This window comes from Nothoprocta perdicaria, unplaced genomic scaffold (genome assembly GCF_003342845.1).
Source record: "Nothoprocta perdicaria isolate Ctin4 unplaced genomic scaffold, notPer1 scaffold_54, whole genome shotgun sequence".
NCBI classification, from domain to species: domain Eukaryota; kingdom Metazoa; phylum Chordata; class Aves; order Tinamiformes; family Tinamidae; genus Nothoprocta; species Nothoprocta perdicaria.
This window is the reverse complement of record NW_020455799.1, coordinates 2645095-2661934: the sequence shown is the minus strand read 5'-3', so window position 1 is coordinate 2661934 and position 16840 is coordinate 2645095. Positions and strand designations below refer to the sequence as shown.

Below are 16840 nucleotides of genomic sequence, written 5' to 3'. Positions count from 1 at the left end.
GCCCGGCCCGGCCCGGCCCGCGCTGCCGCCGCCGCTGCTGCTCCCGCCAGGCCGGGCCCGGGGGCGGCGGAACGCATCGGGACACAAACGTGTGTGCCGGGGCCTGTCACGCGCTTCGTGCACACGTTGTATGTGGTGTGTAGGCACCACACGCTCCATGTGTGTATATGGATGTGTATCATGTGCTTCACACACACGTGTATGTGTATCCGGTGTTTTGCACACACCTCTGTATGTGTATTTCACGTTCCACACACATTTCTGTGCCGCATGCTGTACATACACACACACATATACATGTGTTTACATCGTGTGCTGTGCACGTACAGACGTATGCGCTCAGTGACCGCAGTATGGGTGCACRCACGGCTGTGCTCTCCTGGGCCGGTTTGATGGAGCGGCAGGAGCGAGCGCCGCGGGAAGCGCTGGGAACACGCTGGGAAGCTCTGGGAACGCGCTGGGAAGCGGGGCCGGAGCACAGGAGCCTCTCCTGGAGCAGGCGGCGTGGGGGCCGCGCTCCCCCGGGCCCCTCGTCCCCAGGGTGCAGGGAGCCCAGCACAGGCCTGGGGACACGGGTGGCAGTGAGGGCCAGCAGGCAGAGTGACACACATGGAAATACTTGGGGATTTCTTTTTTTTTCCCAGGCTTTGTTCATAACAACAGGCCCAGTGTTCTCCAGAGAAGAGCTACATTGTTGGCTTTGCCTTTCACCACTCTGTTTTCAAAGTCTGAAGCTGCCATTAGAGTAGGATCTGCATGGGGTGTGATTTACATCCTCCCCCGGGCTCAGGTTTGTGGGGGAAAGCAGGAGGCCGGCACCCTGCTGCCCGCCTCCCTGCTGCCCGCCTCCCTGCTGCCCGCCTCCCTGCTGCCCTGCGCCGCTGCTCAAGTGATGTCCATGCGGGCTGAGTCCGCAGCCACCGCTGTGTTTCCTGCTTCCCAGAAAAGGTGCTGGTGGGAGTTACCAGGAGGCTGTTTTTTTATATTTATGCAGGCTTTTCTGTGCCCTGCAATCTTTTTTTTTTTCCACTCTTCAGATTCAATGCAAGAAGTATACAGGACTAGAACCACTGGCCTTCAGACCACTGTATGCGCTGTAGATGTTAGTGCAGCAGTTTGAGCAGCTGCATTTGCACATGCAGAGTCAGGCAGTAGCAACAGTAATGACAAAAGTTCTGCTGGTTTCAAAGGGAGATTGATCCTGAACTTCGTATTTTATCAACACTAATTTGTATGCTACTCCTTGCTATATTAAATTCTGGGTGCTTCATTTTGTGAGTTGACTTGAGCAAGGTTTTGTGGAATAATAGGAATAAGAAAACTGCAGCTATTTATTTCATTATATATGTAATATTTGTATTTCATAAATAAAACAGTTCACCTATCACCTTTCACCTATCAGAAGTTCGCTGTTGATAAAGCTGTTACCGATTTTCTTCATCAAGTTTTGGGCATGAGACTTTCTTGTTTTATATTGCTTACTGCTCACAGCTTTTAAGAAGTCAATTGCTTAAGATAATTTTGAAGTTATTTTAAATGTACAGCTCTATTGGAGTTACCCGGTGCCCACAGGCAGAGCCTCTATGTCAGCCCAACTCATTTGTGTTTCACTTTCTGCTTTGCAAGAGCTGCAGGAGGATGCCAGGGCTTACTGGCCTTTGCAGACTCTCAAAATGGGTGACCCACGTGAAATGCCATGTATTACCATGTTGTGTGAAGACACCCAACCTTCCTGTCATCCAGTGAACACCCTTAAAACTTATCTCCATTTAAACTGCATATTTTTGCAATTTATACTGTGGAAAATCTGTAGATATTCTTTATTATTCTAAGACTGAGAAAACACTGAGAAATCCCTACACTGGCATACCAGAATGTCATGTGTTACATAACACATACTGTATTTTTGGTAGGAACTGCTGCAACGCCTTGAGGCAGAAAGGGACCTTCCTTTTGGCAGTTCCCTGTGTTGGGATATATATGCAAATACTAAAAAAAGAGTGCAAGCCTTTGGTGAGATGTTGGAGACAGCAGGACAGCAAGAGGTTGGGTGGCGACAGGATGTCAGGTTATTTAAGAATGAAACATCTTTTCTTGCTTTTACAAGGTGATTGCTCATGGAACAGTGTGTGAGCTCACTTTCTGTGAGCAGAGATGAGCAATGTAAGGGAAAGGTTGCTATTAGTGAGCAAATATACTGAGCAACTGAGAAGTTTTTAAATGAGGAAGAGTAAGTTACTAACATACAGTGTATAATAGAAGAAATGTGACACAGTCAAGCAGCATAGGACAACATGTTTTTAAACCCAACCATTTATCTGGATGGTAAGAGTGCTTTTGTATTGTAGCAGTTGTTAGGAAAAACTTGCTTTTGAAATTATAAAGAAAATAAAAATAGCATCTGCTCTCTGAGGAGGGGGKTCAAGCTGTAGTTACAATGTTCTGAAGAAAATGTAGTTGTATTTTGAAATGCAAAATATGGTGCAGAACTCTTCTCAGATGAGTGTTAAAACTAGCCCTCAGTAGGAGATGTGTCTCTGTGAAAATGACATGAGATTCAGCTTTGTTTCATTCAGCATTGCAGACTAGATACAATGTCTGTTTTCTCTTTAAGGAAAGAAGGATTGTCCAAGTGTGGAAGATGTAAACAGGCTTTTTACTGCAATGTGGAGTGTCAGGTACGTGTGATACAATTTAAAAGAATGAAGGTTGAGTTACTTAACTCTATTTATTGCTGCTGTGGCATTGATAGTCCCTAATCATTTCTGTGGTTAATAGCAGGCCAGTCAGTTTCAGCGTCCCACAGATGCTGACCACAGAGTTGTGCATTGGACAATTACAGGGTTTGGAYATGGTCTGCATGAGTCTTTAAAGATCAGTAGCTCCAGGGCTTGGTACCACTGAGACTTTGATTAGAGCTGCCTGTCAGCCCACTAATTATGCCTGTATTACTTCTTTCTTTAAGCACAAACCAGATAATTTAACATAACCTCACTAAACTGGTGTGAGAGTCTGTGTCTAATGGAAAAATCAAATCACTAAAGAGCTATTTTGGGGGCTTGTTTGTTTGTTTTAGATTCTTCACAAATATTTTGGATGGCTGCAGCTGACAATAGTTGTAATCGCTTGAAACTTACTGTGCTTTTTCCCTGACTCACTCATTCTGATCACTCTTACTCTTTCATACACTGCATTTTTAAAAACCTCAAAACAATAAAGTACAAGTGTGCTGTAAAGTAGAGCAGTATGGTGGCAACTGAAACACTTAGGCAATTGTCATTCCTTTTTATTTCATTGTTCTGAATTGTGTTATTTTGTTTTAATTCTTTGTTTTTGTTTTGTTTTAATTCTTCTATTACCTAGGCTTTATGTGCGGTGAGATCCATGGGCAAGAATCATGCTGTTTACATGAGAAAAGCTCAGGAGGATTGCCAACTAAATAAGGAATTAGGCAGTCAGTTATTGTGACAGTTATTTGTGTGTAAAATCTGAGGTGCTGATGTATGGAGCAGCACTTGTAAAGGATTTAAGTAACCAAAGGCTTGATGTGCAACTACATGTTAACCAGAAGCAAAGCAAGCCTCCTCCTTCATGGCAACGTGCTGTGCATGTGTGGGTTGGGTGCCAAATATTTCCCGTTCTCATTATCTGGTCTGAGATACTGCAGTTTGTGCTGCTCAGCTCCCAATTGCTTTGGAGATTGGAGGTGGACACTGCTTTTATTTCAAGGGTGTCTCTTCCATTGCGTAAGGTGCAAACTTAGCCTGGCCTCCATGAGTTCAGGATCTATCTTTTGCCTCCTCAGGTTCCAGYGTCTTGACATGCRTGAGTGAAAGGGCTGTCTGATTTCRAAGCAGTAGCAGGGTTAAAAATGCTACTAAATGCTTTTTTTAATGAGATTTGTAATAGTTTATGGAATATTGAAAGACTGACAGTGCAGCAGTTGCACTGGGAAGAAACACCGGGAAGAAAGTGAGGCCTTACTCTATGGCTTTCTTTAAGGCTCTTGAAAGAAAGCTGGAAGAATTTTAAAAATGGCATTGCTAAAACCCATGGTCCCTTCATATGATGTTACTACCATATGACGTTACTTTTAGAGAGCTCTTAGCTATGTGAGAGAAAGAGATGATTGAGCAAAGCATTTTATTGGCTCTTCATCGCTTTTCAGCTGAGATTTTGAGTTTGTTCTCTTGCAACATAAAGTTCACAATGTTTTGTGAAGCAGGTAACTATTACTGGTAGATGAACTGAAGCAGGAATGTTCAATGAATTGGCACAGGAAGAATAACAAGTAGGTACTCTGGTAGAAATGGTAGAACTTCCTTCTGCTCATCTACAGCCCTTTGCTTTTACTTCTAAGTCCTTCTCTCCTTTCAGTGTCTTGGCTTCTGTTCTGCAGAATTAACAAAGTTAAGTAAGAACAGTGATTCTGTTTCCCCCCCGCTTTCACCTGGATAACATCTTGTCCTTCTTTTCCTGTTAATTTATTTCTTTTCCTTCTTGTTACAAATACTCTTTGTTATGGTGTATCGATTTCCAAGAAGGAAATTTCTTCAACTGTTCATACTCAGTATCCTTAAAGCTGCAGTGTTTCCTCAAGTGTAACCCTTAAATTGCAGCTACAAAGTGGAACTGCTGACTGCTTGATAAGTTAATGAATTAAAATATTTTCTGCCTTTTGCTAAATAGTACAAAGTTTTAGATTAAAAGGCATTTGATAATATTGCATTGGTTGGACAGTAGTATGGTAAGCACAGGGACCAGCATTTGACTCCTAGTGCTTTGCATAGGGCTTTTGACTTTCTGGCCGATATCACCCTGTCTTCTTTTGGGCTTTTTTGAGTCAATCTGAAACCTGYGAATGTTGTTGAGTTCGAATTCTTTGACATTCTTTCAAAGTTACCTTCAAGGACGATATTCTCTGGAAACCGGTCTCCTCTGTCTGTACATGCTGCACACAGTCTGCGCTGCATTCTCCATCCTTGTCTTGTCCAAAGGCAATTTTCAGCAGTTCAGCAATTCTTTGTCAAAGCCAAAAAGGACGTTTGTGATACTGAACTTGTAACACTGGGATATACAAYAAATGTTTCTCTTTTACCTGCACTGATGTGAGACTTTGTGCTCTGGGCCTGGTTATACTAGGCTAATACAAGTGTTGGACTGTCAGCATCACACATGGGGGGTGTGAAAGTGAATGTTGTCTTCCAGTAAAAGTTGCAGCCTTGATGATTTGTGGGTTTATTGGATACAGCTGAGGATGTAGCCTCAGTTTGCTGCCTCTTTCCTCTCCCAGCCCCTAACCCACCTCCCTTTTTAAGAGGGTTCATGAGCTGCAGCTGAGATGAGATCCATGCTGATCTGCTGTTCACCATTGCTTCCTCCAAGCACAGGCCTGATATGGTCATAGTGCCTTTCACACCCCATCTGCAGCTGTGCAGGTCTTGACTTCTTAAATTATAATAATTTTGGTCAAACAGCAGGAGATTTGTACTTATTTTTCCTCCTCAGAAATTAGCTGTTGAAGCAGAGAAATGATCTCTCTGCAGAGGACTATTCTAAGAGGGTTACATGGTTACAAGTGTGGAAATGATGAGCTAGTTACTGGGGTTCCTCTTTTTGCTGCAAGGTTCTGCACGAGAAGCGTCTGCGGCATTGAAGATCTCTGCCTTGGCAAAGGATCTCAGCCCAAACTTATTCTCTGTGTAACTTTTACTGTTTGAGTATTAAGGTGTTGTGGGTCTTTTTTTTCTTTTCTTTTTAAAAGCTGAACTATATGTGAGTGTCCTGGGAATTAATCCAGTAGTCCAGGATGCTGAAATCACTTTGAAGAACTGATGGAGAAGATTGTTTCCAATGTTTTGATGTGGAAAGCATAAGCTTTAGAGAGCTTTCATTCCCAAACTATTGTCACTCAATCTTAAATGAAAGGAAAAATACTGAGAATGTAATGAAGATAGGAAGAATGTCTAATTGATGTTGCATTAAGGATTCAGCTAGAACAATGCTACCTGCTATATTTCACACTGCCTAGAGAAAACATGGAAAAGAAGTGAAATGCAGCCCTACTGTGAGAGTGGGGGAAGCTGCTGTCACCGTGTTTCCTTCCCAGGTTTTACTCAATCATCACTGCTCTCTGTTCTCAAAGTGTTTGGGGCTTTTATCTCCTTTTGCACGATTCAGCCGTGTCTTCTCCCTTTAACCTCCCTGCTAGTTCATATAACTCAGTATGATTCTGCCTCAGGAAAGATTTTAATTAACAATGTTTAAAGAAGAAAGGGAACAAAAGGATTTTTAAAACACTGCTTTGAGACAGGCACGTGATTTTTGTATCTTAGTTTTGTTTTACTGGGTAATTGCCTCTGTTTTTTTCCCCTGTGTGTGTGTGTGTGTGTGTGTGACAGAGTGGTACAAAACATTCGATTCCTGCATGCCAGGAGCCCACGTGGAGGCTGGTGGATGTTGTGGGTGTGCAGCGGCCTGCAGAGGGATGAGGCCTTTGACCTTCGCCTTTAGTCTTTATCTTTGGTGGATTCCTCACCAAAGGCTAGTGGGAATTTTCCAACTAGAGGCCTCCATGCACGGGAAACAGGTCTCTCTGGGGACACTTTTTGTGGTGTGGCAGCTGTAGGACAGTTGAGAGTGTCATTGCACATGACATGATGCTGTGTAATGTGCTATTTTAGTTCTAGTGGACCGTATGGCTGTGTCCTCTTAAAAGTTTTACACTTGAGCTTATTTCATGCAGCCTGTACATAGGATTTTTTTGGAAATAATATATTATTTAGGATATTTAGGATATTTAGGACAGTGAACGTGACCTTGTCAGAGCTTGAATGTCTTTGCAGTGTTGTACTGCTTCAAGCTGCATGCAAGSCTGGTGCAAGTTTTTAAGTTTCTTTTTCCTAATGGGATAAAGTCATGAACTATCTATGTCCTAGGCAGTTAAACTGACCATTTGCAATGGGAGAATCTGTACCAAGTCTGAGATTGTCTTCTCTGCCTTTGTTTGGATCTGTGTGRTAAGTGGTCCAGCTGAGCCAGGAGATACTGCTGTGGGGGCCTGATTCCCTTGGCTGCTTGAGGTGCCTTAGCTGTTGGCTGTTGCACACAGCCTAGGATGCCTCAGATGGCACTAGATGTCTATGCTTAAGCAGCTGAGAGAAACACTGTGTTTCTTCTGCTCCGGGTACCCGGCACTCAGCCACTCAGATGGGCTATTGTTTTATTATTATTATTATTATTATTATTATTATTATTATTATTATTTTCTTCCTTTTTTTTTTTTTTTTCCTTTTTTCTTTTGTGTGAGCTAACACAAGGGTTGTGATACTGTGCGAGTCAGAGTAAAGGAATTAAAAGSTTTCTGGAGACTGCAGAGGTGCTTCAGATTTCACTCCGACCAGTTATAAGTTTATGACATTTGTTGTGATTTCTTTCCGTTGCTGCCATTTTCCAGCAGATTAAATCTCATCTGAAAATGTAACCTGATGTTCATTTCACAGGAGAAAAAAAAATACAGGTTTGTTATAACACATGGCTTTAAGTGTATGTCAGAGTTGAGAATCAGATACAAAGAAYTGTGCAGTGGTTTGTTACCGAAATCAGAATGTTTCTGTATCTGAATAAAGAAGTGAAGCTTGATGCAGCCTGGCAAAGGCTTGTGCCAGGCTYTGAGTAGCACCATGAAGTGCATGTGATTCAGTGCTAATCTTTGGAAGTTTCTGTTGCTTTGGAAGGAGTCTGTAGAGTGCAGAAATCAGTGGCTTGTGCCATTGCTCCGTGTTTTGATACATGCTGAGCTAGGAATATAATAGACATTCCTAACTAAAATATGTTTGTTTTCATTTGTCATGCAGTGTTTTTGTTGACTTAGCTCTAGTCTCATTCTACAACATTTAGGGGGAAAAAAATCTGATAATTCTATTCAGTAGGWCCGTTTCTGACCTTACATATACTGACTCTTGTCGTAATTGTGAATCCATTGACTTCAGACACTTTACTCCTGATTACACCAGGGTCATGTCATAATGAGGGACCAAGGTATTAAATGGAAATGAACCCAATAAAGCCATCAAGCTTAGGCCTGTTCTGTCCTCACGTGCTTGATCTGAACAATAAGAACTGGTTATTTATAAAAYCATGTTGTCTGTTTGCTTCTTCAGCATTTAATTCTTTTTTTTTTCCCCACTGAATAAATGAAGATGTTCTGACCTTAACTCGTCCCTTGGGTATTTGTTTGAAAATGCGGCAGGATAGCTGCACACCTCAAATGTGACTCAAGCTTTTGTTTGGTTTGAGTGAGCGTCATCTTATTCTTGCAAAGGAAACACATTTCACTTGACCTCTGGGATCTGGCAGGACTTGCTGCATCCTCTTTTTCATCCCTTTATCTTCATGGCCGATGTTTTTATGAATATTTTTGTGTGTTTTCAGAAGGAAGACTGGCCGATGCACAAGCTGGAGTGTTCGGCCATGTGCGCTTTTGGGCAGAGCTGGAATCCCTCGGAGACCGTGAGGCTGACGGCGAGGATCCTTGCCAAGCAGGTGAGCAGAAGCCCGGCCTGGGGAGCTTCGTTCCTAGTCTGGGTGCCAGGGGAGGCAGGAAGATGAAAATTGACCTAAAGTAACTGTCCCTACAAAGTGTGTGCATGCCAGCATCCTGTGGACAGATGAGTGTAATGTAGAACACAAGCAGCCAAAAGAATTGACAGTCCAACCACTGCAGCAGTGTTAGGGCCATGATGATCCAGCCAGAGACCTTGTGGGGAGAACAATAAAAGGCTGATGTGCTTTTGAGCTATGTATCTTACCAGCTATGACCAAAGTAATGTTAGCGAGAGTCCAGAAATTAAATAATTTTACTGATACTGTCATGATGTGCATGAGGTTTCATCTTCTGCTCTGTAGATTGGAGTTCTCTATTACATATCTAGACTAACAGTAAGGCCAAATCTGTGGAAGAGAAAGAAGAATTAGACTTGGTATGTATTATTAAATACTGAGGAGTGCTGCTTGTGTTATCTGACAACAGGCACTGATAGGTTTATGAAGCAGTTGCTGTGTTACAGCTGATGCGTTTTGTGCTGTATATAACTCCCAGTGCATATGTGAGACTGAATCACTTCTGAGATATTTGAACATGAATGTTTATGACCACTGGTGCTAGCTGGTGAAAGAGAGCTTGAGAGGGAAATCTCAGATGTTTGGTCTTTGGAAAGAGGGAATGTCATTAATAAGGAAAAAATATTGCAGTCAACCACCTTTCAGTATTGCTAACTGAATGGAAACTGTGAGGACAGTGTGAGTGCTTACAGGGGGATGGGTTCCATGAGTTTCAAGGTTATTACACTGGGTATCTTCGTAGAGCTCTAAATACTCTGTGAAAAAATAAATCCTCTTGGAAGCGTATTTGTACGATCGAGATCTGCTTATGTGACAAGGACAACCTGGATTCTGTGTGAGCTCGGGATTTGGATGACCTGCTGCACACTCCCTGTGCGTGTGCACGCGTGTGCGCGCGTGTGTCTCAATTACAGCACGGTTTAATGGTGATTCACAAACAAAATTGGATGTTTAATGACAAAAAGTCATTGGAATAAATTTGTGCTTTTATCGCTTACAGGGAGGGGGGAGAACCCTACATGTCATATAAAAGCTAAATATGCAAACCATAGTCCCTGAACCTCAGCTGCTGGGCCACCTGCAAAGCCATATTTAATGGCCAAGATTACAAAGAAGTGGCCTTAGGCCAACAATGGAGCAYTGCTTTTGAACTCTGTCAACAGTCAGTTTATTCACTTTCCTCAAAGCGAAGCCTGTCTCCTGCCTGCTTGCTATTGTTAGCAGCTTTCTGGGTGTCTAGAACAAAGCAAATGACATATTTAAAATGCAGTTCAGTTTATGTATATAAATTTGATAGGAGTTAATCTTTGACTGCCTAATTTGGGGCAGAGAAAATATTTCTATAGCTTTAGAAAGGTTAGGCTGTTTAACTCATTGCTATTCATTGACTTCCACCCAGTGTGGATTTGGGTTTTGTTTGTTTTACAGGTAAGCAGTAGACAAAACTGCCTACTTAAAACATTAAAACACTTCTGTTGTTGCTTCTTTTTCCCCTTRTTACTAGAAAGCTCATCCTGAAAGGACAGAATCAGAGAAGTTTTTTGCTGTAGCAGAGTTTGAATCACGTAAGTAAAAAAGGCTCACAGGTAAACAGAGGCAGTTTTCTGTATTCAGGATTTGCTTTACCTCTTGGTCTGTCTCCAACAAAAGCATTCTGAGCATCCCAATCCTATTGGAAGAAGGGCTTGTGGCTTCTAGATTTTTTTTTTTGAAGTATRGTGTTTTTTTGTTTGCGTTTTTTTGTTTGTGTGGTTGGATGTTTTTTACTTGGTAGCTTGTGGGGCGTTGTGAAACAAAAGTGAAAACCTACACAGAATTAATTACGTAGCAATACATCCATCTCATAGATTTTCTGTACTCTAGTGTCTTTTGAGAATTGCAATGTTGTAAAATTAAAATAGCTGGTATTTGTTACCAGGAGGCATAAAATCAGAGACGGCACAGTTGCCTGATGGTGACAGTGACTAAGGGGCTAATTGCAGAACCCTCTGGACTGCGCTTCAGTATCTGTCACTGCCAGTCAAATTTGACATGTTATATGCGATTATGTTGAAATTCCATGTCCTAAATGCTCCAAAATAATCCAAGGAAAGAGATGAGGCAATGGCTTGCTTTTAACTGGAAGGCTGTTCTTTACATCTGTTGAGGCAGAATTAGAAATTGAGCAACTAGAGGACAAGTAATTGTCCTGGCATAATTTCCACTAATCTGTCATTTGTCTTGGTCCTGAAGGTAATGCTCAAGGAGACAGGAGGTTTTTATGTCCATGTTTCTTATTCTGATGGTTTCCAAATACCTTTATAAAATGCTGAATAAATACAGCCATTTCTAGAATTTGGGAAAGCGGAGTAACCAAAGACAGCAGGATTTCAGAGTCTTTCTTGCTCACTGGACTAAAGCTGCTGTCTTGGCGGTTGGAACTACAGGGGAAATAAGAAAAATGCCATTATTTGACCTTGCTTAAGACAAGTGCAATTTCTTGGAGGAAGTGTAGGCACTGAAGTAATTTCTCTGTATTCTTCTGCAGTACAGYTTATATGCAGTGCAAACAGCTTCAAATTTGGGAGGCTCAAAGGCTGAAATGTCTTTTCTGTTGCCATGTCCCTCTTGTCTTCTAGGAACCCCTCTTTTGTGTGTTACTTTGTTAGCAAGAAAYCTGTATTCTTTCTGCCTTGTTAACTCGTCGTCTTTTACCACATCTTTGCATTCTTCGGAAATTGCCTTCTTCTTTGTAGCTTCCTGAAAAAAGACACCTGGCTGTCATTTGAAAGCTCAAAATTTGTTTCTGGCGTGCCCTAATTCTCATGAATTTGCCCCAGTTCAGTTCGCCCAGTGTCTTCGTTCCTTCCATGTTGTGCCTTTGTTCATGTCCCCTCTTCTGCTGTTGTGCAGCCTTTTCTTGGATCATCTGTTTTTCTTTCTGTTGTTGAGTTGGGGTTGGAAAAATGAGTTGCTGGCTTTCTTCAACCATCGGAGAGGGGGCGATGCTGCTTCTGTGCAAAAGAGGATTAGGAAAAAAAAATCAATGCTGCTTCTGAAACAAAGGGGCCTCGGAATGAGAAGAGGCTGGGAGAATACAGTCCAACCTCAGTTTTTGTCTGCATGGCCCAGGCATCAAACTGTGTTGTGGACCATGCCTTTGGTTGGAGCTTGTCAYGGAACAGAGCAGGGTAACGTTTCCAGTGGTATTCCTGTCATTACCTTCGATATTTAAACATCTGCAGGTTAAACACAAGTCTGTTGGATTTCCCCTTCTAGCCCGTGGGAATACAGTCCCACAGACTCTTTGCAGTGTCTTGAAGCAGGTATCTGCAGTAGGTAAGGTGGATTGCACCCCTAGGCATCATCATGTTATCTTTCTTCTGCTATCAGCAGAAACCTCRGCGAAGAGCCCCAGGCCTTTTCTAGGTCCCAGTCATACATGGCCACGAGTAGWTAAGGCCACCATTACTGGGAAAGACCAAGTCTTTTGAAAGCAGAGATAAAATGTTTCTTAGAAGAAATCTAAACTGGTTTGTGCTGAGGAGTGGATCCATATGAGGAAATTTCTCTGTGTAAAGCCTGTAGCAAGAAGTGTGATATTGAATGTGACTTCATGCCACTTAAATGGGACTTGGTAGCTTCTAAGGTACCCACAGTTGATAGTTGCTAGAGGTAACCAAAGTCCACAGAGGAATATTTAAGTCTAACTTTCTCCTAATGGTTAGAAAAGGCTTTCTAATCCTGCATGTTCTTGTAGTGCATGTGTGACTTTGTCAGAAGAAGCATTAGTTTTGCTGGAGAGCAGAGACTCCTTGCAGCACTTCCAAGTAAATGTTCTCTGAGGTGTTTCTGCCTAAGCACAGGCCTGTTCTAACCTACATGTAGCCGCGGTTCACGGGGGAGTGTTCCTGTTACTGAAATGGAATGTCTTTTTGTCCACAGACCTTGACAAACTAGACAATGAAAAGAGAGAGCTGATTCAGAACGACATTGCTGCTCTTCATCACTTTTATTCAAAGCACATGGAGTTCCCTGACAATGCTGCCCTTGTAGTTCTCTTTGCACAAGTAAGTTGGTTAGAACACAGTCTGCTTAGGTGGAGGGTGCTGTAGGAGCTTAGCCTTTGTGAAAGGAACAAAATATTAACAGCAATGGAAATGGTAACTCTTTGCTTATTGTAGGGAGTGCTGAGTGTACTTGATGGAGAGGATATGCTTCCTTGGCCAGAAGTGGCTGAGCATGACTAGTTTCAGTAACGAGGGACAGACTCTTGTCTGCAGACCTCTTATGAGCTGCTTCTCAAACACTGAAGAAGAGGAAACAACTCTGTTGAAGTTAGGCTTCTTGTGGGCCAAACATAGTGCAGTGACTGTAGTATGGGCCTTGTATACAACAAGCTGCTGGTAGGAGCCTCTGTGAAAGCAGAACTCTTCATTCAAGCTTTAATCTATGGAATTGGTGGTGGTTAGATGGTGATCCTGTTCAGCCTTCTTCACAGGTAGGAAACTTAAGAGAACTCTTTGAAGAACAGTCTGAGTCTTTAAATGCGCTCAGGTATTTTGAGGAGGCAGGATTTCTTGTTATATCAAATGTGTCACTCCTCTCACCTGATTTTCACACACATTTGAATGTTGAATACATTGTAATGGCTGGAATGATACACTGGAGTGCTAAAATTACCTTTCCTTCTTTTTCTCCTTCAAAATAAGCTAGTTTTAAACTTGTGCTTCTGAATAAGAAGTTTAATTGGTTAACTTTTTTTGAGAGGAGGTTAAGTGCTGACTGCTCTGATATAAACTGGAATGGCACGACCCTTTCCATATAGCCTGTCATGTACCAACAAGAAAGCCCAGTCACTATTAGCTTGCTTCAGACATAATCTGTTATGCTGTAGGTGAATAATTCTTTAGTGTGTTCCATTGCTCACCATCTATTCAGTTGTTTGTAAGGATACATTTTCCTTCAATAAAAAAGTACTCCTGATTTGAAGACTTTACAATTCACATTTGTCAAAAGGATGCTTTAAAGATGTCAGGCCATCCAGTTTATTGTGATGTTCCTTAGTATTTGTGTTAGAATGTAGCCAGAATCCCCAAAAACTAAGTTGTCTTGACTTTGCCTTTGTCATGTCCTGGAGTAGTTCCACCATATCATAACACCTAAACTGCCCTGTGTGAGCTGCTGGCTCCCACATCTGATGTTCTACCCATCTTTTCCTCAGCGTTTCTAATGTTGCTTAAAGTCTTTATGGCCCTAAAGGAACTTGTCTATTTCTTCCTCATGTGTCATTTCTGGTATGATGTGTTCCAGAAGTAGATTGTCCCAGGCTCGGTGGAGGGGAATTGATGGTACCTCACTACACATTTGTAAATATTTTCCTGTGATTCAAAACCATCAAGCTGTTCTTCATGTCAGCCTTTGTAGCCTTGTGTTCTTACTTGCAGTTGATACGATTATTCTCTTCTGTTGATTTTATATTCAGCAATTACACTTTGATTTTGGTTCAGGTACGTTCATACATTGGCTAGTGCAGTAGCATGGTCATTTTGAGCGAGAAGGAGCCTTTGGATGCTATCTTGCTAAAAATAGCAGAATAAAGATCAAGTAATGATATTGAAGAAGCTGGTGAGTGAGTCAGAGAGACAGGACACTTCATAACTGTGAAGTCATCCTGGACAGTTGATACTTGCGGATTGGGCTTGGGCAGTATCTGGGCATTTCAGAGCTGCATTCCATCCTATGGAGCATAAAATTGTTCGTAGTGCTTGTCATCAACCTTAAACTTCCAGAGAGGATACTTGCACTGTATTTTATTGATTGCCTTCTGTTCATTATAACTGCAGCTTGCTCATGTGACAACAGTTTTAAAGCTTTCTGGCACTTCTGCAACTATTCTAATGATTATAGAGAGATGRTGAGGATGGATGTGCTGTCACGAATATGACTCAGTAGTAATGGAATAAAGTATTTGAGGTGTATTTCAATCATTATATGCACAGAAAGCTAATTCTTTTGAGTTTAGTTGAAAATAAAACATGAAAAGTTTTTAAGACCTGCTTGACTCTGTTCTTTAATAATAATAAAAAAAGATAAACATGCTATTTTTATCCTGTACCAGTGTTTAAATTTGGATTGCCTTTCCATGCACACAGTCCTCTTTCTGTTTCTTTTGATAACTCTTATTTTACGTCRACATCAGGATCAACTCTTGCTCACTCCTGTTGTTCTTACTTGTGCTGTAGTTGTAGCTGATGTTTGCAGCCCTTGACCAGGTGACAGCTTCGTTACGTCCTATCTGCATAATAGAAAGCTCTGCGTTGCCTCARTCTGGCTGAGTTTGCTACTGAAACATGTGCTTTTCCTTGCACCTGTAGTGCTGTTTACATCCTTTACTCGTCATGGCCTCCTTGGCTTCTTGAGTGTTAGGCCTTGCTTCATGTTTGAGATGGTCTTTCTTGTCTGTCACACTTTCTGGACTTTTTTCAAGCCCAATTTTTTTTGAACTGTCCCTCCAAGGAGTGCTGAGTTGCTGTGTCCTGGGCATGTCCTTCATGTTCCTTGCGTTTAGGGATTTTGTCCTCCCTTCTTTTTTTCTGTGATATCATGTAGTTCTGTGCTGAAGTGAGCTGTATACAAAGTTGTAAGCAAATTACTAATGTAGACATAGAAATGTGGGATTGTGACACATGAATGTGGAGTTGAAAGCTAACCAGAAGCTGAGTTAGTGTGTCTCCCTTTTTYCTTAGGTTAACTGTAATGGCTTCACAATTGAAGATGAAGAACTCTCTCACTTGGGATCAGCCATATTTCCTGAGTAGGTTGAATATAGTATTTTATAAAATATCTTATTTATAAGCAAATAAACTCTATGCATGTATGAATGTAGATCTGTAATGAAAGAAATTTAATCAAATATTTACCATTGATTTTTCTTGCTTAATTATCTTTTTGTGTTGTCCCTTCCCTAATAAAATACTCTAGAATACGTCTCATGATTTGCACCAGCTTTGTTGAAAAATCTGGTGATTTTAGTGGAATTGAACTTGGAATTTTCTTTGAAGTCCCAAAGCTCAAATTATGAACTATATGCAGGCTGATAGGCAACAATAAATTACTCAGCTGGTGGATTCTGGACAGGGACTTCAGGTAATGATCAAAGCAAAATGAAAAGGATTACAGGTGATCTGGTCTGTTCACAACTTGCTGTTTTGGCTGAGTATAACTCTTCACCTGGTGTTCTCTGAGCAACATCCCTTCTACCTTTGTTCCTTTGCAAACAGTAGATCCTTTTCATAAATTCTTTCAGTCTTCTCAGATGTTTTTAAAAACTATGATGTTTTATKTTGCTAGGACAGTGGAAAAGGTATGTACAAGTGCCTCAGCTTTACAAATAAACTGCAGATGTTAAGCGTTAACTGCAGTTGTGGACTAGGGAGCACAGCTCTCTCCAAAGCTAAGGATGAGGAAAGTTTCTTCCAGTTAATTCTAACCTTCCAGTCTTAACATGTAACAAAGGAGAAGAGTTTCTACCTCTGTTCTTTACGAACCCCATATTGAGAGCAGCATCCAATCTGTGCTTAGATTGGCTTCCTTGGAAGGCATGGATTGCTGGTAGGTTGTTCRTGTTGGAGTAATCTGAAATATACAGATGTCCCGTTAGAGCAGGATCGGATTTTGGTAAGTTCTGTCTAGAGGCAGTTGTAGCTAGTCCTTGTTTCAAAGGATTCCCTTTCTTAGGCAGATGTGTGTTCCTTATCTCTCACCTGCAGATCAGAAATAAAGACCTTAAGATACCTAGGAGCAGAGACATGGTGGGAGGTGGGAATATTGAACCAGGATCTCTTGCAAACTTGTTCTGTACCTTCCTTTGTAAATGCTGAGCATCTGAGAGCTATATCTTTCCTGCTTGACAGTAAGGAAGTCCACATGCCAATGAGCTAAGAAGACTGAAGAGCCAACTGTTATTTTGGTAGATGGGAGGAAAAAGAATGAAAATTTTGTATTTTATCTGAAATAACCTGCAAATTGCCCTTGCTTTGAGCTTGGTAGGAGGGAAGAGTACTTTTCTCTTGCAAACATGGATTTTAAATGATTCCTGTGTTTATATTAACTAACAGGAATATTCACCTTCCTGCCTTTTTTTTCTTTTTTCCTTTCTTTTTTCCTTTCTTTTTTCCTTTCTTTTTTCCTTTCTTTTTTCCTTTCTTTTTTCCTTTCTTTTTTCCTTTCTTTTTTC

General features: G+C 41.5%; 1 protein-coding gene and 1 long non-coding RNA gene across 3 annotated transcripts in view; one reads left to right on the top strand and one right to left on the bottom strand.

Moving 5' to 3' along the window:
* Positions 1–2612: 2612 nt before the first annotated feature.
* SMYD2 (SET and MYND domain containing 2) overlaps positions 2613–16840 on the top strand; it is a 22876-nt gene continuing 8648 nt past the window's right edge. Inside the window, exons 1-5 of one of the 2 annotated variants that reach the window (XM_026048421.1) lie at positions 2613–2678; positions 8434–8544; positions 10127–10187; positions 12547–12671; positions 15351–15418. In XM_026048421.1, coding sequence (XP_025904206.1) covers positions 8449–8544; positions 10127–10187; positions 12547–12671; positions 15351–15418 — 350 coding nt within the window. In that variant the 5' untranslated portion in view covers positions 2613–2678; positions 8434–8448. Of the gene's footprint in view, positions 2679–5421; positions 5439–8433; positions 8545–10126; positions 10188–12546; positions 12672–15350; positions 15419–16840 lie in introns of those variants that run through there. The other variant, XM_026048420.1, reaches the window with a different exon arrangement.
* LOC112955149 lies at positions 4198–5031 on the bottom strand. The gene is made up of 2 exons (XR_003250842.1): positions 4904–5031; positions 4198–4393 (listed from the first exon to the last, which is right to left on the bottom strand). It is a non-coding gene; the product is annotated as an uncharacterized LOC112955149 (long non-coding RNA).